This window comes from Bos indicus, chromosome 11 (assembly GCF_029378745.1).
Source record: "Bos indicus isolate NIAB-ARS_2022 breed Sahiwal x Tharparkar chromosome 11, NIAB-ARS_B.indTharparkar_mat_pri_1.0, whole genome shotgun sequence".
NCBI classification, from domain to species: Eukaryota; Metazoa; Chordata; class Mammalia; order Artiodactyla; family Bovidae; genus Bos; species Bos indicus.
The window spans coordinates 37,126,625-37,150,107 of NC_091770.1; the positions used below are offsets into that span (position 1 = coordinate 37,126,625).

Consider the following 23,483-nt stretch of genomic DNA (forward strand, 5'->3'; position numbering starts at 1 on the left):
CTGCCAGATTGTTTTGGAAGCAGCTGCATCATTTTACATCCTCACTTAGCAATGTATAAAGTTTCCTGTTTCTCTGCATTCTCTCTGCTGCTTGTCTTTTTGTTACAGCAGGTGTGAAGTAGTATATCATTGCGGTTTCGATTTGCATTTTCATGGTGCTTAATGATGTAGAGAAGCTTTTCATGCATTATTAATATTTTTAAGTCTTTTACTTGGTGAAAAATGTGAACTCTAACCCCATTAGTTGATTGCTGGTGAAATATCATCAGTTTTTTGTAGTTCAGTGATATCTAAACTGCTAATGAAGTCAAGGCTACAAGGTCTAGCTCTAACTGGCTATCTTTTACAGAGAAAATTGTGGTTAAACAACTACACTCATGGGCCTTAACTCTGTACAGTGATCTGACAGGCTCTTGATATTGCCAATTAACGGGGTCTGGAAAGATCAACCAAAGGGTCTGTCTTGATGATTATAAATATCATTTTAATAAAAATACAATCTATCATCAACAGATATTTTTAACAGCATTGACTTATTTTTTTGAAAGTATAATTGACTTAAAATATTATGTTAGTTTCAGGTGGACAGCATAGTGATTCAATATTTTTATAGACTACTCCTTTAAAGTTATTACAAAATAATGGCTGTATTTAATTGTTCAGTATAATATATCCTTGTACTTATTTTATACACAGCAGTTTGTAACTCTTAACTTCATACCCCAATCTGGCCCCTCTCCCCTTCCCTCTCCTCACCGGTATCTTCTAGTTTGTTTTCTGTATCAGTCTGTACATTTTTGTTTGTTTGTTACATACATTTGCTTGTCTTACTTTTTTTTTTAGGTTCCAGATCTTAAAAAGTGATAACAGAGTATATAAGTGATAACAGAGTATTTGTGTTTCCCTGTCTGACTTATTTCACTAAGCATAAAACTCTCTAGGTTCATCCATGTTGTTGCAAATGGCATAATTTCATTCTTTTTTTATGGCTGAAAAATATTCCATTGTATGTATATGTATGTGTGTATATATATCACATCTTTTTTATCCACTTATCTGTTAATGAACACCTGATTTGATTTCATATCTTGACTATTGAAAATAATGCTGCTATTGAATATTGGGGTGCATGTATTTTTCCAAAATAGTGGCTTTTTTCAGATATATACTTAAGAATGGAATTGCTGGATCATATGGTAGTCATATGGTGATCATATTTTTAGGTTTTTGAAGAACCTGTATACTGTTTTCCATAGTGGAAAACATCAGTAGTGTACAAGGGTTCCTTTTTTTCCATATTCTCACCAGCATTTATCATTTGTAGACTTTTTAATGATACTCATTCTGACAGGTGGGAGGTGATCTCTCATTGTAGCTTTGATTTGTATTTATCTAATAATTAGTGATATTGAGCATATTTTCATGTCTGTCAGCCATCTGTATGTCTTCTTTGGAAAAATGTTTGTCCAGGTTTTCTGCTGTTCTAAAATTGTGTTGTTATTTGATGGAGTTATATGAGCTGTTAATATATTTTGGCTATCAACTTCTTGTCAGTCATATAATTTGCAAATATTTTCTCCCATTCAGTAGGCTGTCTTTTCATTTTGTTGATGGTTTCCTTTGCTCTACAAAAGAATTTAACTAGATCCCATTTATTTATTTTTGTTTTTATTTCTTTTGCCTTTGGAGACAGATCCAAAGATGATTGCTATGATTTATGTCAAAGGATGTTCTGCCTATGTTCTCTTCTAGGAGTTTTATGGTTTTGGGTCTAATATTTAGGTCTTTAATTCACTTTGAGCTTATTTTTGTATATGGTGTGAGGAAATATACTAATCTCACTCTTTTATACATAGCTATCCAGTTTCCTGAGAACCCCTGATTAAAGAGACTTTCTTTTCTCCATAGCATATTTTTGTCTCCTTTGTTGTAGATTAATTGACCATAGATGCACAGATAATGACATTGTTTTACTAAAAATGGTACCTGTTCATTTCAAGTATTTTTGAATAGTCAAAAAGGTATAAGCCTCACTAAATTCTAAATCTCACTGCTCCAGAAATAACTAGGTTAGGTTTTGGTGAACTGTATTACAATATCTCTATACAGATATAGTTTGATGCATGGACAGATAGCCAAATGAATAGAAATAATTTCATGAGAATAGAATTATACCAGCTTATTTTTTTGAATAGAGGGTTTCAACCAATTTTACTTGAGCTAATGCCAATCACAAAAGTGAAACTGAAGAATGAATGGGGAGAACTGTTTCCCTATTAAACTGATGTATTGCTCATCTCCCATCTTTTTACCATTCGTCTCCATTTCTGATTCTTTTGTTCACTTCTTGAGTGGCTGAATATCATAGTCAGGTAGTTTTTTCATAAGTAAGGTAGCAGATACTTCTGGTGAACACCAGCGTTTCTTTTTCTTTCTTTCTCAGTAAAATATTCCCGCAATATAGTTTATAATCCTAGCCTCCCTTGCAGCTAGATGCACTCTAAATCTGGCCAATGGGATGTAAGCAGGAGTGTATGAAATTTAATATCCATAAAGGAAGGGGATCTTGTGTTCTCCTTCCTGCTAGCTGGAATGTTAAAGCTGAAGTTTGATCTGTTATCTTAAACCACAAGGAGGAAATCTGTATTAATGTATAACAACAAGATGGGGAAAAGACAGGAAGATTCTGGGTGTCTGGCAATTTCTTTAATCTGCTATACTTCCAGTTGTTTTTTATGTGATAGAGAAACTTCTACCTTTTTAAATGGCTTATGTGTGTTCTTCAGCTACTCGTCGTTGAAGTTCATAACTGTCACAAGGGCTAAACTCTGCCCTGAAATTCTTTAAAGTTTAAGAATGTCTGCCTGTTTTTTTCACACTTAATTTAGCTAGGTATAATTCTAATGTTGCACACTATCCTTCTCTATCAGAACTTATAAATACTGCTCAATTTTTTCCAGCAATGGAGATTACAGTGCAGAATGAGAGGCCAGCCTGATCTCTACATCCTTCCTTCACTTTTGTTTCTGCCTAGATCTTTGAGAAACATTTTCCCAGTCTTTTATAAGAAAAAATTTATAAATCTTTTATTTTATAAAATAAAAAATTTCAAACATACAGAAAAGATACACAGATGAAGCAATTGCTAATATTTGCCATATTTACTTTCTCTCTCCTGTGCATGCATATTGGTGTGTTTGTATGTGCATAGAGAACACATTTCTGAATCACTTGAAGGTAAGTTGTAGGTGTAACATTTTATTCCTAAATGCTTTAGGATGTGTATCCTTAGAACATGATTTTACAAAGAATCAGAACAATAATTCCCAAATATTCTCTAGAATAATTCAAATTGTCTTAAAACTTCCCAATTGTTCCTTCTCCCCACATTGTCTTTTTTAAACAGTATTTATTTATTTGGCTATGCTGAGTCTTAGTTGCAGCACGTGTGATCTTTAGCTGTGGCATGTGGAATCCAGTTCCCTGACCAGGAGTTGAACCCAACTCCGCTACACTGGGAGCACAGAAACTTAGCCACTGGACCGCCAGGGAAATCCCCCCGCATTGTCTTTTGTGGACTTAAAAAAAATCAGTACCTAAATCCAATCAGGACTCATATGCTGTATTTGGTTGTAGTATCTCTTTCGTCTCTTCTGACCAAGAATAATTGCCCACTTTTTTATTATGTACTTTTTGTTTCATTATTATTATTATTATTATTATTATTTTTGATGAGGCCAGACCACTTGTGTGTACACTGCCCTATTTTCTGGCCTTACCTGATTTTTTACCTATAGTTTAAATTAACTTGTTCATCTAGCCCATATTTTCTGTAAACTTAGAGTTAAGTAATAAGCTTGATTAGACTTGGGTTAGATATTTGGTCAAAATGTTTTAGGCATTATTTTATACTGCATAACAGACAGAGCAATTGTTCCAGTACTCGTGATGCTAAGTTTGATAATTTGATTGAGATGGTGACCTCCAGAGCTGTCCATTTAAAGTTACATGATTTGTAGGGTGATTCTTTAACATTATTGAAGGGATATCCTCTCATCTAATCATTTTGGTATACATTTACAAATTTTCCTATATCAGTCACATCATTGGCTGATTTTCTTAATCTATCATCTTCCCTACATCTATTAGCTAGCATTCTTATGAAAGTAGCTTTCCTTTATCAACTGAGGATAAACTTCAATTCCTCCAAGAAGGCAAAATAAATGCTTAAATGTTTCTCTTTAATTACTAATTGGCAGAGATGGTATAACAGTCTTCTCTAAAGATGGCACATGATTTGAAATACTATTTATTCTTGAAGTTGAAAAATTTTGCTAGGATATGCCTTCATGGAGACTATTCTAAATCTTTTTTTCTGGTATACAATGTATCACTTCAATCTGCAGATTCAGTTCTTTAATATATTCTTCTGTATTCAGTTCAGTTCAGTTCAATTGCTCAGTCGTGTTCAACTCTTTGCGACCCCATGAACCGCAGCACACCAGGCCTCCCTATCCATCACCAACTCCCAGAGTTCACCCAAACCCATATCCATCGAGTCAGTGATGCCATCCAATCCTCTCATCCTCTGTTGTCCCCTTCTCCTCCTGCCCACAAACCCTCCCAGCATTAGAGTCTTTTCCAATGAGTCAACTCTTTGCATGAGGTGGCCAAAGTACTGGAGTTTAAGCTTCAGCATCATTCCTTCCAAAGAACACCCAGGACTGATCTCCTTCAGAATGGACTGGTTGGATCTCCTTGCAGTCCAAGGGACTCTCAAGAGTCTTCTCCAACACCACAGTTCAAAAGCATCAATTCTTCGGCACTCAGCTTTCTTCACAGTCCAACTCTCGAATCCATACATGACCACTGGAAAAACCATAGCCTTGACTAGACAGACCTTTGTTGGCAAAGTAATGTCTCTGCTTTTCAATATGCTATCTAGGTTGGTCATAACTTTTCTTCCAAGGAGTAAGTGTCTTTTAATTTCATGGCTGCACCATCTGCAGTGATTTTGGAGCCCCCCAAAATAAAGTCTGACACTGTTTCCATTGTTTCCCCATCTGTTTCCCATGAAGTGATGGGACCAGATGCCATGATCTTCGTTTTCTGAATGTTGAGCTTTAAGCCAACTTTTTCACTCTCCTCTTTCACTTTCATCAAGAGGCTTTTTAGTTCCTCTTCACTTTCTGCCATAAGGGTGGTGTCATCTGCATATCTGAGGTCATTGATATTTCTCCCGGCGATCTTGATTCCAGCTTGTGCTTCTTCCATCCCAGCGTTTCTCATGATGTACTCTGCATATAAGTTAAATAAGCAGGGTGACAGTATACTGCCTTGATGTACTCCATTTCCTATTTGGAACCAGTCTGCTGTTCCATGTCCAGTTCTAACTGTTGCTTCCTGACCTGCATATAGGTTTCTCAAGAGGCAGGTCAGGTGGTCTGGTACTCCAATATCTTTCAGAATTTTCCACAGTTTATTGTGATCCACACAGTCAAAAGCTTTGGCATAGTCAATAAAGCAGAAATAGATGTTTTTCTGGAACTCTCTTGCTTTTTCCATGATCCAGCGGATGTTGGCAATTTGATCTCTGGTTCCTCTGCCTTTTCTAAAACCAGCTTGAACATCTGGAAGTTCACAGTTCACATACTGTTGAAGCCTGGCTTGGAGAATTTTGAGCATTACTTTACTTGCGTGTGAGATGAGTGCAATTGTGTGGTAGTTTGAGCATTCTTTGGCATTTCCTTTCTTTGGGATTAAAATGAAAACTGACCTTTTCCAGTCCTTTGGCCACTGCTGAGTTTTCCAAATTTTCTGGCATATTGAGTGCAGCACTTTCATAGCATCATCTCCCAGGATTTGAAATAGCTCAACTGGAATTCCATCACCTCCACTAGCTTTGTTCGTAGTGATGCTTTCTAAGGTCCTCTTGACTTCACATTCCAGGATGTCTGGCTCTAGGTGAGTGATCACACCATCGTGATTATCTTTGTCATGAAGCTCTTTTTTGTACACTTCTTCTGTGTATTCTTACCACCTCTTCTGCTTCTGTTAGGTCCATACCATTTCTGTCCTTTATTGAGCCCATCTTTGCATGAAATGTTCCCTTTGTATCTCTAATTTTCTTGATGAGATCTCTAGTCTTTCCCATTCTGTTGTTTTCCTCTATTTCTTTGCATCGATCACTGAGGAAGGCTTTCTTATCTCTCCTTTCTATTCTTTGGAACTCTGCATTCAGATGGGTGTATCTTGCCTTTTCTCCTTAGTTACACTTAAAGCAACTCAGGAGATGAACATGTTATATTATATCCATTTCTATTTGTTGAGATTTTTTTTAACATCCTTTTGCATTTTTTTTCTGGAAGATGTCCCTTCCTTTCTGGACCATTGCTACTACCTCTATGTAGAACCTCAGGCACTACTTTAAGCCTCTATTACCTGATGCTTTGACTACTACTGATTTTATAGGTATTTCCATTTTCAAAAAAAAAAATCCTATGGCTTTCCATTCTTTTAAGAATATGGCACAAACCTCTAGGTTCAGCTCCATCCATAATCTAACCTTTCAAGTTTATGTCCCCTTCTCATCATTCATGAATTCTCTCTTTCACCAGTTCTATTCTCCAAATCTTTGTTTTTCTGTATCTACCCTTTTATTCCATAAATACATGCAGTTGCTTTCAATTTAGGTTTACTTATCTCAATTATACCTTTGTTTCCTATTTCCTCCATGAAGTTTTCCTGACTTAAAGCTGGAAAAGCTCTTCATCTTATGAATTTTTATATAGAATTTCTGTCTCTAATTCAGTGCACTGTTTTGCAGCACGGCTCTGTTGTCATTTAGTCATTAAATTGTGTCTGACTCTTGTGACCCCATGGACTGTAGCCTGCCAGGCTCCTCTGTCCATGGCATTTCCCAGGCAAGAATACTGGTGTGGATTACCATTTCCTTCTCCAGTGGATCTTCCCAACCCAGGGATCAAACCTGCATCGCCTGCATTGGTAGGCAGATGTTTTACCATTGAGCCACCTGGGAAGCCCATTATATTTCAGCTTATGTCTCAACTCTTTTTCAGACCATGTTTTTTGGTTTTGTTTTTGGTAGTGTGCTTATTGTCTTGTGACCTCATGGATCTGTAGATCCTTGTTTCCTTAAAAAGAATGATGAGACCAATTCACATTCTCTTCATTGCTGCAGGCAGCAGCTGCTCATCCAAGCCCTAGCATTTCCAATCTTCCTCCCTCTTGAACCTCCCTCCCATCTCCCTCCCCATCCCACCCCTCTAGGTTGTTACAGAGCCCTTGTTTGAGTTCCCTGAGTCATACAGCAAATTCCCATGGGCCATGTATTTTACATATGGTAATGTAAGTTTCCATGTTACTCTCTCCATACATCTCAACCTCTCCTTCCTCCCTCTACTCCGTGTCCATAAGTCTGTTCTCTATGTCTGTTTCTCCATTGCTGCCCTGCAAATAAATTTATCAGTACCATATTCCTAGATTCCATATATATGCATTAATATATGATATTAATCTTTCTCTTTCTGACTTCCCTCTGTTTGATAGGCTTGAGGTTCATCCAGCTCATTAGAACTGACTCAGATGCATTGCTTTTTATGACTGAGTACTATTCCATTGTATACATGTACCACAGCTTCTTTATCCATTCATCTGTCAGTGGACATCTAGGTTGCTTCCATGTTCTAACCATTGTAAATAGTGCTACAATGAACATTGGGGTACACGTGTCTTTTCCAGTTTTGGTCTTCTCGGGATATATGCCTAGTAGTGGGGTTGTTAGGTCATATGGTGGTTTTACTCCTAATTTTTTAAGGAATCTCCATACCGTCTTCCATAATAGCTGCATTAATTTACATTCCCACCAACAGTGCAAGAGGGTTCCCTTTTTCTCCACACCCTCTCCAGCAATGTTTGTAGACTTTTTGATGCTGGCCATTCTGATTGGTGTGAAGTGGTATCTCATTGCAGTTTTGTTTTGCATTTCTCTAATAATGAGGGATGTTGAGCATCTTTTCATGTGTTATTAGCCATCTGTATGTCTTCTTCAGAGAAATGTCTGTTTAGGTCTTTCCCCCACTTTTTGATTGGGTTGTTTGTTTTTCTGGTATTGAGTTGTATGAGCTGCTTGTATATTTTGGAAATTAATCCTTTGTCAGTTGTTTCATTTCCTATTATTTTCTCCCATTCTGAGGGTTGTTTTTTCACCTTGTTTATAGCTTCCTTTGCTGTGCAAAAGCTTTTCAGTACTTATGTCCCACTTGTTTATTTTTTATTTTATTTCCATTACTCTAGGAGGCAGGTCCTAGAGGATCTTGCTTTATGTGATCGAGTGTTTTGCTTATCTTTTCCTTCAAGAATTTTATACTTTCTGGTCTTACATTTAGGTCTTTAATTCACTGAATAGACAGCCTAACTTTTTTCTTAAATGCTGCAGCACTGCACTTTAACAGATTAGACTCCATCTGAATAAAAACTAAAACTGAAATGGGAAACACACTTGGGCTTGAGTCGGCTACAGTAGCCCTCAGGGACAGGTGCAGAAGAAATTCTTCAGGTGGTATAGAGATCAGTTCAGTTCAGTCGCTCAGTCGTGTCTGACTCTTTGCGACCCCATGAATCACAGCACGCCAGGTCTCCCTGTCCATCACCAACTCCCGGAGTCCACCCAACTCATGTCCATCGAGTGGGTGATGCCATCCAGCCATATCATCCTCTGTCATCTCCTTTTCCTCCTGCCCTCAATCTTTCCTAGCATCAGGGTCTTTTCAAATGAGTCAGCTCTTCACATCAGCTGGCCAAAGTATTGGAGTTTCAGCTTCAACATCAGTCCTTCCAATGAACACTCAGGACTGATCTCCTTTAGGATGGACTGGTTGGATCTCCTTGCAATCCAAGGGACTCTCAAGAGTCCTCTCCAGCACCACAGTTCAAAAGCATCAATGCTTCGGTGCTCAGCTTTCTTCATAGTCCAACTCTCACATCCGTACATGACTCTCGGAAAAACCATAGCCTTGACTAAATGGACCTTTGTTGGCAAAGTAATGTCTCTGCTTTTTAATATGCTATCTAGGTTGGTCATAACTTTCCTTCCAAGGAGTAAGCGTCTTTTAATTTCATGGCTGCAATCACCATCTGCATTGATTTTGGAGCCCAGAAAAATAAAGTCAGCCACTGTTTCCACTATTTCCCCATCTACTTGCCAAGAAGTGATGGGACCGGATGCCATGATCTTAGTTTTCTGAATGTTGAGCTTCAAGCCAACTTTTTCACTCTCCTCTTTTACTTTCATCAAGAGGCTTTTTAGTTCCTCTTCACTTTCTGCCATAAGGGTGGTGCCATTTGCATATCTGAGGTTATTGATATTTCTCCCGGTATAGGGATGGTTTGGTCTTTATTCCAACTTCACTGCTTTTCTTTCTAGATATACACGCACGCGGCCCAGTAGCTCAGTCACTGGGGAACTCAGGGCGAGAACCAGAGGTTGTGCTTGGTGTGCCTGCCTCTGCTCTGCAGAATCGCAAGCACCTGGGATGTGGTTAGCGGCCTCTATGTGGCCCACTCTGGGCGCATGGAATCCTGGAATTCGTGGTTTGGCACCGCGTGCTCCCTGCCTGAGGCCTCGTGGAGCGGACTACATTTCCCAGAATGCATCGGGAGGGGGGGGGGCGTGGGCGGTAGAGGGAGGGGGCGGACCCAGCGCTCTGGGGCGTCGCCGTTTCCAAGCGCCGAGATTTCGCCTAGTAACCCGCCAGCCTAGGTTCCCGAAAGCGGCGGTGTGGCCCCGCCCCCGGAGCCTAGACTGGAGGAAGAACCTCTCTCCGGTGGCGTCCCAGTGACGAAGCCCGTCCTCGGTGCGGGAGGCGGGGAAAGGGGCGGGGGGCGGGCAAGCAGAGGATTTCGCTTGCCCTGTGAGATCCAGGACGTGCTGGCGGCGCCGTTTCAGAGCAGAGGTTAGAGGCGGGAGAGCTGGGATGCTCCGCAGGCGAGCCTGGATCGGGTGTGGGAGGAGTGCAGGACGCAGCCGCCGCGGCACTGTGCGCAGGCCGGGGTGTCCCCGGGGGCTGGCATCCCTCGGGTGGGCATCGACCAATGCCTGGGACGTGTGTGTGCGTGTGTGGGGGGGCTCGCTGTCCCCAGTGGTTCCGTGGGCGCTCCTCCCCACGCCGGGCTTAGAGACGAGACCCTTGAGCCCACGGGACCCCATAGCTAGCGCAAACGTTTCTGGGGAAAGGTACACGATTTCGGTCACTTGTTAATTATTTATAATTTCTTCTGGACTGAGAGCTTTTGTAGGTTGTGTTTTCCTGCCTCCAGCTACCGTAGTGTCTCAGTTTCCTCCGATTCAGAAAAAAAAAAAATCTTTATGAAGCTTGCCATTGGAGTTCCTGATTAGTGAGAGCTGCTAAGTTCGTTCTGGTTTTCTCGGCCAAGAGAGGGTTCACGGAGGATATGAATTCTGAATATATACACAACTAATTGGAGAGTCTAAAAGATGATCATTGCATGTTTGCCCTGGCTTAATGGGGAAACTGCAAATGTTCTTTCAAATCATATCAGTAATCACCACCCGGCAGCATTTAGGGCATATTTCGTATCATTAAAAGGATGGATATGGGAGGGGAAAAAAAAAAGATGGATCTGGAGACAGAAAAGAGGAATAGTTGACAATTTTTTTTAAAACTTGGCTTAGTTTGGGGATCATTTGCTTGGACTGGGTGACTTATGCAAAATATCTGTTTCTTTCTTCCTGGCTCTCGCCTCCTGGATGTAGACTGTCAGTTTTGGATCCGAGGATGGCGATGGCAAAGCTTACCGGAGTTCCTTGTCAAATTAAAGCTGTCACAGAATAAATTCCGCTGCCTGCTGCGAGGCCCCCGCCCCGCGCACTGCAAACTTCAGTGAGCGAACTGGGTAATCAGTGTTTGGATATGCTGATCCTTGATTTAAAAGGCGGGGTGACCCTCCCAAAAACCTCTCCCGGGGGCCGAAGCCCGCAGGTGCAGTGAGGCGCGCGGGAGCGCGCGCGCGGGTGAAGACGCCTAGCCCGGGGGAGAGGAAGCCGGGGCGCCCGGCGGGGTCTGGCGGCCGTGCACCGGCGGCTTGTCTCCGGCGGCGGCGGTGGATGATGGTGGCGGCCGGCGTGCTGGTCTGTGTGAGTGCGTCGCCGCGGAAATCAGCGCCCGGCGCTGCACGCTGAGCCTTTTGCAGGTCCTCCGCAGCCCGAGACTTGGAGAGGACAGACCCGGCGCGCAGGGGCCGCGGACCCGTGCGCGGGGGACCCGGGGGGCTAGTGGGGTCGTCTAATCATGGCGGATCGGACAGCTCCCAGCTGCCAGCTCCGGCTGGAGTGGGTGTACGGGTACCGGGGTCACCAGTGCCGCAACAACCTGTACTACACCGCCGGCAAAGAGGTGGTCTACTTTGTGGCTGGGGTCGGGGTGGTTTACAACACCCGCGAGCACAGCCAAAAATTCTTCCTGGGACACAACGACGACATTATTAGGTAAGGAGGTGGCCTGGGGCGGTGTGGAGGGGTTGGGTGTGGAGGTTGGAAGGGTGAGAAGAAGGATGACTAACTGGGATTTCGTGGAGTCAGATCTGGGTGCCCTATGGAATAAAGGAGTCTCTCTGGCACCTCAGGGAATTACAGAAGGGCTGCTGATTCTAAGGCTAGGGCAGAAGCAGGGTAAGGGTTGCTTACCTTACCCTTGCTCTGTTGCTCAGCAAGGCTTTTTAAATCACTAAGGAGTTAAGTGTCCTGGTGCTTTTTTAGGTGTTCATTCCTGCTACAAGTGGAAGGATCCTAGGGAGCTATTAAACACTTCTCTTTCCCTCCCTTACTAGGAAAATTTAGGACCAATAACCTGAACTGGGGGTATCATCTTTGGGAGGCTCTTTAGAAGGTTCCTCAGCAAGTAAGAGGATTGAAAAAAAAAAAAAGAAAGGAAATTTTGCTAAAGGTAATTTGGAATCTTCTTTCCACATGCTTGGAAACTAGGAAATTTCTGCAGTGGGTGGGGAGTTTGTTCTCTAATATTTCACTTGGTAGTGACTTAGTGCCGAGAATCATATTTATACACTAAATGGATGCTTCCACACCATCACTGAGGGTACAAAAGACTGGCAGTTTCTGTATAACAAAACCCTACCCTCCAGCCCACAGAATGACCAACATCTAGTAGTGAATGGCTTGGACTGGTGAAGACAAAACCGGATGAATAGCCATTTTAGAAGGTCCTCCTTATTAAATTGTAAAGGGATATATTTTGATTTTTGGTTCTGTCCTCTCATCTTTGGACTAGACGCATCTTTCTCCAGCCCTTGTCAGCTTCTCCTGTGACCATACAAGGTGTGGTCCAGATGCTATTCACAGGGAATTCCTTTTCAGCCCTTGGCAGTTGGGGAAGGTTTCCACGATATGGGAGCCTCAGCCCACAGGGAAAATGACTTGCTGAGGATGGACTACAGCTGACAGAGACCGTATTTATACCTTCCAGACTTGTGTGTTCACTGATGTAGAACAACCTCCATCACGTTTCAGAATATTGCCACTCGTACTCTATGTCTCATTTCATAATGAAATAAATGGTTCAGTGGCATAATGTTGTTGGTCTTAATTTCTCCATGGGAAGGATGCTTTAGAAGACTCGCTTCCCCGAGTACCCTGCTTTGTACTATTGTGATTTTTCTGGAGCCCTTTTCCTCCTCAAGCCCTAAAGTTGAAAGAAAATGTTACAGAAAGTAAAAAACTATATTAATATATTAAAATATAGTGAAATGTATATAAATTAAAAATGTTGACTTTTAAAAGATGAAGATTTTAAGTGCTAGGAGCTCAACTGTTCTTGAGATTTGGTGGAACTGACTTTTAAAACTTTCTTCATGTCACCCATTTGATAGAAGAGCTTTCTTCTCTCCCTGCTGTGATAATGGTTGTGATTGGGGCGTTCTCACCTAGTTCTGTCCTGGAGATTTTGCTGCTGTAGTTCCACGCTGATTATTAAAGTCACAGGTGCAAATGATTAACAGTGACTCATGAAAAGGTTAGATGTTTAAAAATTAAAACCTATTATGTTTTTGCCCTTTCTTAACACAGTGCTTTCCATTACACAATCAAAATAAGATGTAGTCCTTTGGGGAAGGGAGAAAGTGGCAATTAAACAGGAAATTCCCTGCGGTTAAATAATAGTAATGTGACAGTTCACTGAACTACTTTGAGGATTTGAACTCCTAATCTTAATTGTTTTCCTCTAACAGGAAAAAAAAAAAAAAAAAAATAGATGTCCTGTGAAACTGAAGGTGGGAAAAGGGTGGAGTTGCAGTGAACCACTGTTATGACAGACTGTTGGACTAGTGGGGTTGTTGTGATATCTGACTTAGTTGAAGAAACACTCAGATTTGAAGAAAAGGTGGATGAATTTATTTGTCTAACTGGATTTGCAGGGAGCTTCAATTGTTGAAAACAAAAAAACCTGATGATTTAGTTTCTGTTTATTAAGGCAGTTATATCTTTATGCTGAATAGACATAGTAGCAAGGCTGCCTGTGGAGAAAGGACTAAATTTTCCATGTTATTTCGTTGGGTCTGAGTATGTGTAGGAGAGCAGAGTTCTTTAATATCCATCTATATGTTTGCACATAGGAATAAAATTAAGCCAAATAGATTAAAAAACACAAATCACAGATCATTATATAATTGGGAACTGTAAAATTAGAGAATACAGAATATTTATGTTGTTATTTTGCTTTATCTTATATATGTAAATATCTTCATCCGGTGAAGGTAGTATATAAACCATATTTGTTTTCATCCTTAGTATATGGAACTCTTAAGTGCCATTTCCTTCATAATTTTATTCCCAGAAACATATTAGATGTTTGAAATTAATACTGTAAAATTTTAGGAATATTAATGTATTAACTATACATATGGAGAAGAAATATGTATTCTTTTATCTTTATGAATTTCAACTCATTTCTGCATAGCTAGTTATACGACTGATTTTCTATTTAAAATATTAATGTTTGTCATTGAATGAGGAGGACTAAAGCTAAGATTTTAGTGCAAAAATGTTTGGGGTGTTTTGGAATCATGACATGAATATTAAAACTTCTAACCCTTGATTCCATCAAACAAGATAAGTAATCATCCACATAGATTTTGCATTTGTTTGAATGATATATTCATAACGCATACATTTTCTACTGCATTATTTATTGTGCTACTTTGCCTAGAATCCTAACTAGAAAGCAGCCAAACAAATATTGATGCCATACTCCATTTTAGAAAACTGTATCATCTCTGAGATCACGATGAACTTTAATAATAATGTAGGATTTGACAGAGCTCATTAGAGCTCAGCATATGTGTCCTCCTGATTTGAAAGACTATGTGTTTAAGTCAGATTTTAAAAAATGTTGATATGTGAAGCATAATGTGATTTATTGGATGTGGAGGCTTAGTTTTATTCTCTTGAATGATTACCCTTCAATACAGATAACAGATTAGCGGATGATGCCATATTTTAGCTCTGATAGCATTGTGATGGGACAGGAAGATGCTTAAAGCAACAGAAGCACTCAAATCGGGGCTTGAAGGCAAGGACAGTAATCGAGGCAGGAATAATTACTAACTTGGTTTCTGCTGCAGGTAGCAGACCATGACACAGAACTGGAGCAAATGAAAGGAAAGGTCATGCACACATTTACTGTCTGTCTCCTCCTGATCATTTTCATGGTGACTCCAGTGGAGACATTTCTCCCTTATTCTGGGACCCTATTTTGTGTCTGACTCCATTTTCATTTCTCTTCTTTCCTGGCTCTCTGTTGCAAGGGAGGTTTTTCTGCAGTACCACATTTGGGAAAAGGGCACTGACTTTGATTTCACACCCACTTGGGTTTGAATCCACTCTCCTGTTTACTAGAGGCCTCTAGGTGAGTGACTTGACCTCTCAGGCCCTCATTTGTAAGAAGGGAATTAACAACAACTAAATTGCAGAATTTCAATTTCAAACAGGTAACTATTTGAAATAATATATGCAGATAGTTTACTGTGGGGCCTTGCCGTTAGTTGGTGATCAGTAAATGCTCTTAGTAACGATAGCAGTAGTACAGTATTTAATTAAAAACACACACATACACCAGAAACAAAATAGTGATTCTTCAGTGTCCACAGTCTGAAGTCCAAACTCCTGAGTTTTCCTTTCTCTTTGGTGTTAACCTACCTTTATACCTTTATTTTCCGTGACTCTGTTCTTTCCTGCCTCATGCTGGAATAGTTACTCACCTGCTTTGTCCATCTCTTCCCAATCCCTTTCCCCAGTGACATACTGGTTGGGGGCATGTGCTTTGGTCGGACAAATTTGATTTTGAACCTAGATCTGCCACCAGCTGGGTGACTTGGGAAAATTTCTAAATCTCTGTGAGTCTCAACTGTCATCAATAAAATATCTTCTCATCAGTGCGTGGAGATTTAAAGTTATCTAACTTTAGCTTAAGGGGATAACATACAAGGTTCCCCACAGTGTTTGGCAAATAGGAAGTGGCCACCACAGGGAGCCTATTTGTATCTCTGTCTTAAGCGCCCCATTCATTTCAATCTCACATCTCCCATGAGCCCTTTTACCACCCTTAGATGAAGAAGTGCCTTGCACTCCTAAAGTTTTGCATCTTTTGTGACTAATGCTGCTCACTTGATATGTATCATTTAGTGCCATTCCTTCACTCTGAATATTTTCATTTGTAAATGTATATAAGATTCTTGAGGCTGAGAATGAATTTAATAAGCAGAACCAATATTTCCTGAGTGTAGACCCAGTGCTATCCTGTTGGTACTGTGGTTAGCCTCAGTTTATTGATGAGAAAACCAAGGCACAGAGAGGTTAAAGACGTTGCCCATGGTCACTCTTTAGCAGACTGTAGAATGGGAATTGGAACCCAAGTCAGTCTGATTCCAAAGCCCAGAGCTATCACTTCACTGCTTTACACACTCTTTAATTTTTCTTAGTCACTATGGTCTCTACCATTGTGCCTTGTTTCTAACCAGAACTTGGTCAGTTCATGACTCCTTGTAACTCTATTTTCCAGTTTTGTGCTTTACACAAGGCTATTTGAAGTAGATCACTAGAACTCTGTCTAGAAATGGAACCATGTTCAGGTTCATCTTAGAACATCACCAGATTTGAAGCAATGACCTGAAACAGTGAACTACTGGAGATGTTAAAAAAAAATTTTTTTTTAAAATCTCAATTGTGACATGGCTAAAATTATTTGGTACTGCAAGTACGCACAATTGCACTTGTTGAATTTGAAGAGAGAGGTGTAACAGCCATGGTTGGGCTTGGGGTGTTGGGTAAACAGATTCACATGAAGGCCTAGAGATCTGATTTCATATACTTCAGTCCCTTGACCAGTTTGAATAAGGGGAACTTAGGGGTAACTATAAAGAATCAAACCTGTATTGAGTTGAGTGCCTGCTCTGTACCAGACACTGCACACACACACACACACACACAGAAATCCCTTCACCCACAACTCTGAGAGCCTTTATTTTACAGGTTACAGCTCAGAGAGGGAGAGATTTAAGCAAAGTCACTCATCCTCTATTCATCGGATCTCACTTGCTTGTTCATTGGCATGATCGTGTAATGAAAGGGCTCAGTTGGTAAAGAATCTGCCTGCAGTGCAGGAGACCCAGGTTTGATTCCTGGGTTGGGAAGATCCCCTGGAGAAGGAAATGGCAACCCACTCCAGTATACTTGCCTGGAGAATCCCATGGATAGAAGAGCCTGGCGGGCTACAGTCCATGGGGTCGCAAGAGTTGGACACGACTTAGTGACTAAACTACCTATGGTCTGTTCATAAATGATTTTACTGTTATTCTTGTTAATAAGCTATTAGTCTGGTGGTTTTTATTAAGATTTATTTATTCTCTAAACTGGGTAGATTTTACTTTTTCATTTATTTTTTAATCAAAAACTAGTATCTAGAATATAGCAGGTGCAGCATTGAGCATGACCAAGTTCTTGCCCCCATTCTGATGGAGGAGGCCAACAATGAATGAACAAGACAGCAAGGTGAATACAGATTGTGCTAAGTACTAAGGAGGGAATGACCATAGAGGGGAACTAGGTCAAGTAGGGTGCGGAAGCTACTTTAAATAAGGTGTCCAGAGCAGTGCCCTAAGGAGATGGTGTTTAAGCTGAAATCTGAAGGATGAGAAGGGGCAGGTAAGTGAAGATGTGATGGAGAAGAGAGGTTACGTGCAAAGGTACCAGGATGGGAAAGAACCTGGTATGGCCAGAATTCTGGTCTAGATATCCAGAGAAAGACCAAGGTCATAGTAATTCTCATCCAGGTCATTAATGCCTCATGGGTTTTGCCACCATATGTCCTAGATTTCCCAGGACACTCACAAATATTCCATTCAGTTATTGTTATGAGTAGACTTGCTCATATCATATCATAGATCCCTTTTAATTCAGAATATATGACCATGGTTTTATTTTTAAAATATGGCTACTATATAATGGGTCACAGCTTGAAAAACATGACCCTGGAGTATGCTCTCTCATAAAGAATTATATAGGCCCTACCGCCAGTGGGCCACAAGAATGTAGATTATACTGTGGGAAGTGAAAACCTATTCCATGGCAGCATCTTTAGGCAGGGCTGTCCTAAAGGCTCTCCTGCCTGCAAGGAGGTGGTTCTGGACACCTTTGTGATGTAGCTGATGTATTTGCCACCAAACAAGAAAAAGGAAGCTGCTGGGAGGGTTTACCTTGCTGGCTTTGCTTCTGGGACTGACTACTTCCCCAGGAGGCAGAGCCATACGGAAAGCATCCTTTAGCCAGCAGACGACACATCTTCAAGCCGTCAGCCTCCTCTTGTAGGTTTAACTTGATTTGTCATATGTGGATTGGTCTTAAATGTAATTAAAGTGCTTGACAGCAAACAGCTCTTTGCAAATATCATTGTGCATAGGAGTCACCCAGGCACATGTAGCTGAGTAAGCCTGGTGTGAGGCCTGACATCCTGCATTTCTAACCAGCTCCCATCAGTTGATGTTGATGCTGCTAGTCTATTATGCAGCAAGATGTTCGGGACCTCATTCATATGTTTCAGAGCTCAATAGATCAGTGTTTTTTTTTTTTTTCCTAACCTAAAAGATATTGCTAGCTTGTGAAATAGATTTTTAAATATATATATATACGACTCATTTATTAAATTCTTAAATTAACAGAATCAATTTTTTCATTAATTTGTCACCTAGTCTAGTGTTCTTTCTTCTCAGAAAGAACCAAGCAAGGATTGGTTGGAACAAGTTAGGAGACGGCTAATGTGTCCCTGTGGGCAGTGGAAGAGTGTGTCCACAGCTTTTGTGTAGACATGTTTTCGTCTCTTGAGTATATTTTACCTAGGAGTGGAGTTGCTATATCATATGGTAGCTCTAAGTTTAACTTCCTGAAGTACTGCCAAATTGTTTTCCAGACAATCCCATCAGCAGCATATGAGATTTTCAGTGACACCATATCCTTGCCAGCACTTGTTGCTGTGTTTTTGATTATAGCCACCCTGTGGGTGAGAAGTGGTATCTTGTTGTGCTTTTAATTTGCATTCCCTAAGAACTGATTATACTGATTACCTTTTCAGTAAAATTTTGACCATTTGTATACTTCTTTGCAGGAAATGTCTACTCAGATCCTTTGCCCATTTTAATTGGCTTGTTTGTTTTTTATTGTTGTAAGAGTTCTTTATATATTCTGAATGTAAGCCCCTCATCTAATATATTATTTTCAAGTATTTTCTCCCATTCAGTAAGTTGTCTTTTCACTTTTTTGATGATGTCCTTTGAAACACAAAAGTTTAAATTTTGATAACGTCCAATTTATCTTTGATGATGTCTGATTTATCCAACTTATCTTTTTCTTTCGTCACTTATACTTTTAGTGTTATATCTAAGAAACTATCACCTAATCCAAGGTCATGAAGATTTATTTCTGTTTTCTTCTTAAGAGTTTTATAGTTATAGCTTTGACATTTAGAAAGATAATCCATTTTGAGTTAAATTTTATACGTGGTGTGAGATGGAGGGTCCAACTTCTTTCTTTTACATGCAGATATCCTGTGGTCCCAACACCATTTGTTGAGAAGACTTCTCTTTTTCCATTGAATTGTGTTGGATGCCTATAGCCTTTGACCTTCCCTACCAGGCAGCCCATTCCTCTCATACGGAAGATACTGAATATTTGGGGACCCAGAAACAAGCAATCATTAAAAAATTTAACCTAGAAATGACAGAAATTTGAGGCTTTGGTTACCATTCTGCATTTTTAGAGATGCTGTTATATCCTATGAAAGATACGTCGCTTTTTATATATTTAAACAGTATAACTGTTTATACATTGAGGAATCGGTGCAGTTTTTAGCAACTGCTGGTTTAAGGACCAGCAGCAATCTATACATTGACTTTGTTTACTCCCAGAGATCCTGAGTTTTGAAAATGAAGTTTTAGTCTTCAGTCTTGCTGTTGGAGACAGACTTACTGAGACCTACCTACTGAGGCAGCTGAGTGGGTGGAGTTTGTCTGGAAAGCAAAGGGAGTGGTCAGATCTCTTGACCTTGACCTCTTTACCAGTTCACCCCTTTCTTCTCTCAATGGGAGGCAGACACCTGGATGGCCTCAGCCTAGGAGTTGAAGGATTCTAGGATTGCCCACTAATTCTCTGTCGTTCCCCTTCCCATCAGTGTGAAGGAGGGGAGTGGCAGGCCAGCTCTGCCTCCCTGAGAGGAAAGATGCTTTCTTTGGACTGGTAGTACATATATAGGCTGGTCAGAGAATTGTTCTGAGGTTACTGAGAATTCTTGTTTAGTTTACATATTGTTTAATAATGTCACTACAACATTTTTCTGTGTTCAGTATGAGTTGATTTTATGGGTACGAGTAAAACAAGATCCACCAGTGATGAGATGCCTTCTAAGTAAGAGATCATCAGTTGCAAGAGACTGAAATTTTCTCAAAAGAAGAGTTAAGGAGGGGATCACAAGGTGAGAAGAGCATCTTTTGATACTCAGTTATAGAGTATATTGCTGGCTTCTCATACACTGCACAGTTATCAGGCAGCTAGTCTTTTCCTGTTTCTTTCTCTTGCAAGCATGCATCACAGGGAATCACATCTCTGCTTCTCTCTGGATAAAATATGCTTTGATTTTCTCTGACTGCAGACTGGCTCCTTAACTCAGTGATCCGTTTTACACATGGCCATACCCCAAAAAGCCATCTTAACCTCACTGTACTAGATTATGCAGCTTGGCCCTATGAAACCAATTGATTAGGTCTTGTGAGCCTGAATTCCAGATTTCCAGAAAAGAGAATCTGATTGGCCGCACCGGGTCAGCAGGGTCAGGATGTCCACCAGTTCAATCAGCTGTAGCCTGGAAGGCGGGCCTAGGTTTCATAGGGCTGTCCTTTTAAGGAAGATTGTCTAATAAGAGAGGCATAGACTGAGAAAGAATGAATGGCAACTCCACTGTAGGAGGTGGATTAGAAGAGGAGGTAGCAAATGGGTTTTTGGAGCAGAACAATGATGAGAAGTACTGAGCTGAGGTCAAGAAGAAGTCAGGAAAATGATATTAAGTTTTAAAAACAAAATTGTGGTGACTCTGAACATATCATGGAATTTTTAGTTCTTAAAACAGGCCATGGAGGATGTCCCTAGGAAATACTGGCCATTGGCTGATGACCAGTCTTGGACGGCTATGTGTACATCAAGCATCTGTCTACTGGGGTGCCAGTGCCCCTGCTAAGAGTGTTCACTCTCCTGCTGGGGTCCAGTGGTAGGGCTGGAGGCGGAGGGGAACATGTAGGAATAAGGGCCCATGCTAGCAGGTACCAGAAAGATGGCTTGACGGCACACACAGGAGGCTTCCTGAAGCTAGTTCAGGCTCCTCAGCTGAGGCAGGTGAGGCTTAGGACAGCAGCTGTTTGCCTGCTGGTGAAGAACTATTCCCATGCTTTACCTCGTACAGATACTGGTGCATCCCTGCTGATCACCAGCCTTGGTGATGAGTGAACCCTGAATGATTTACTGAGCTTGGCCATCTAACAGACATTGAAAAAGAATCTTCCTCAAGCCAGACTTAAAATCTACCTAAGGTTCCCCATTACCAGCAGGATAAGTATCAAGCTTACCCATGCTCATTCAGAGTAGTCTCCTAAGACTATTATGATTGGTTCCTTGGTCTTCCTCCAGCTTGATGTCTCTCCCTCTCCTAACATCCTCAGACCACATCAAACTCCTTGCAGTTACCTAGACCCAGTACCTTATTTTGTGTATCCTCAACCTAGCACATGCCGTTGACTCCCCTCACTTGTCCACACATACGCTCTTTTTCTTCTTTCAATCTCAGTGTAGTATCATCGCCCCCTGAAGCCGCACCTTGACAGCCGGACTCTTTAGGCCGTTCCTTCTCTGTGCATCCAGGCCACCATGCAAGGACCTCCCCGCTGGACTCATTGCACTCACGGTTTTGCGTTTGTTGACTTACCCCTCTCCCCACCTGATACAAGTTCCATGTGTCCCCTGCCTAGCACCTGTTGTGCACACAGTAGGTGCTTCATGTATTGTTAGTTGTTGTTAGTTCTTCATATCTCAAATTATTTAGAAGGAGAAAGGTATGACAAGGGGGATGAGATGTCTATAGAACTCGTTCTGTACATACTTTCTGAAAATACTAATATATTCTCATTTGGCGCTTAGAAGCAGGATTCAGAATCTTCATGACCTGAAGCTAATCATGAAGAAATGTGAATATGAATTGAAGGACAGTCTACATTACAACTGGCCTGTACTTTGCAAAAAAAACAAAACAAAAAAAACCCCAAGACTTATTCTCATAAAAGACACAGGGAAGTAAGGGACTGTTCCAGTTTAAAGGAGACTAAAAGGATAGAAGTAAATGCAATATGTGATCCTAGATTGGGGTGGTTAATTGTTCAGTTGCTAAGTTGTTTCTGACTCTTTGCGACCCCATGGACTGTAGAACGCCAGTCTTCCCTGCCCTTCACCACCTCCCTGAATTTGCTCAAACTCATGTCCATCTAGTCAGTGGTGCCATCCAACCATCTCATCCTCTGTTGCCCCCTTCTCCTCCTGCCCTCAATCTTTCCCAGCATCAGGGTCTTTTCCAGTGAGTTGGCTCTTCACATCAGGTGGCCAAAGTAGTGGAGCTTCAATATCAGCATCGGTCCTTCCAGTGAATATTCAGGGTTGGTTGGGGTGGTTAGGGATTGGTATAAGTGACAGTATTGGGACAATGGGTTAAGTTTGAACATGGAAGTATATGTTAGGAAATAGCACTGTGTTTACATTAAAATTCTGAATTTGTAGCAGTGCAGTTACGTAAGGGAAGGTTCTTGTCTTAGGAGAAATGTGCTAGGATATTTAGGAGTGAAGTGTTATGGAGCTGCAGACAACAGTAATAATGTGTCTGTGTGTGTGCGTGTGTTTGTGTTTCTCGTGGCATCTGTTCTCTCCTCTTAACCACTGCTTCCTTCCTGCTTCCATCCTTGCCTCTCCCATTTTATTCTCACCACAGAAGCCAGTTGATCTGGCTGCAACATAAGTCAAGTCATGTTAATTCTTGCTCAGAACTCTCAGAGCAAGCGTAGAAGTCCTTGTAATGGCCTCTAAGCCTCTTTGGAGATGTGGCCTTCTGTTACCTCTATGATCTAGTCTATTTTCTCACCATCCCTTGCTCCACTTCAGCCACACTGGCCTCCCAGTTGGAATGCCCAGGTACCCTACTGCCCCAGGGCCTTTGCACTTTCCCTCTGTCTATCTCCTCCTTCTTCTAGACGTCACATGACTTCACTAGCCTCCACTGGGTCCTTGCTCAAGGTCATCTTCTCAGTGAGGCCTTCCCCGACTACCCTATTTAAAATGTAGACTCCTCCCCAACACACTCCTCATTATTCATCCCTGTTTCATGTTTCCCCTTAGTTCTTTTTTGTTTTGAACCTTGTTGACTCTTTTCACTAGAATATGAGCTCTAAGTGGGCAGAGTTTTTTGTTTGCTGCCCTGCCTACAGTGCCCAAAATGATGCCTGGTATGTAGAAGACACTTAATAAGTATTTATTGAATGAATAAATGAATGACTAGTATATGTTCACTTTTGTTTGTTTTGAGATCACCTCCTTGGAATTTCTGCTTAGAACAGGATTTTTTGAATGGGTTGCCTTTGACAGACTGTGAAGTTAATGGATCCCATCTCAGAATAGTAAGTTTCTTTGTTCTCATTTCTTTGTCCTTTTACCAAAGTATAATCTAGATACAGAAAAGTGTACATATCATAGTGTACAGCTGGATCAATTCTCACGACCCCAGTGCACCTGTAACCCTCACTTACATCAAGAAATAGAACCTTACCAGCACTGCAGAGACCCCTGAGCACCTCTTTTC

General features: G+C 41.0%; 1 protein-coding gene across 5 annotated transcripts in view; it reads left to right on the forward strand.

Annotated features, from left to right (window-relative positions):
• EML6 (EMAP like 6) overlaps window positions 1-23,483 on the forward strand; it is a 322,773-nt gene that overhangs the window by 27,638 nt on the left and 271,652 nt on the right. For 2 of the 5 annotated variants that reach the window (XM_070798674.1, XM_070798677.1), the window contains exons 1-2: window positions 9,739-9,974; window positions 10,796-11,527. The exons of 1 other annotated variant lie outside the window; for it this stretch is intronic. In XM_070798674.1, coding sequence (XP_070654775.1) covers window positions 11,331-11,527 — 197 coding nt within the window. In that variant the 5' untranslated portion in view covers window positions 9,739-9,974; window positions 10,796-11,330. 2 more of the 5 variants (XR_011569245.1, XM_019970153.2) reach the window with 2 other exon arrangements.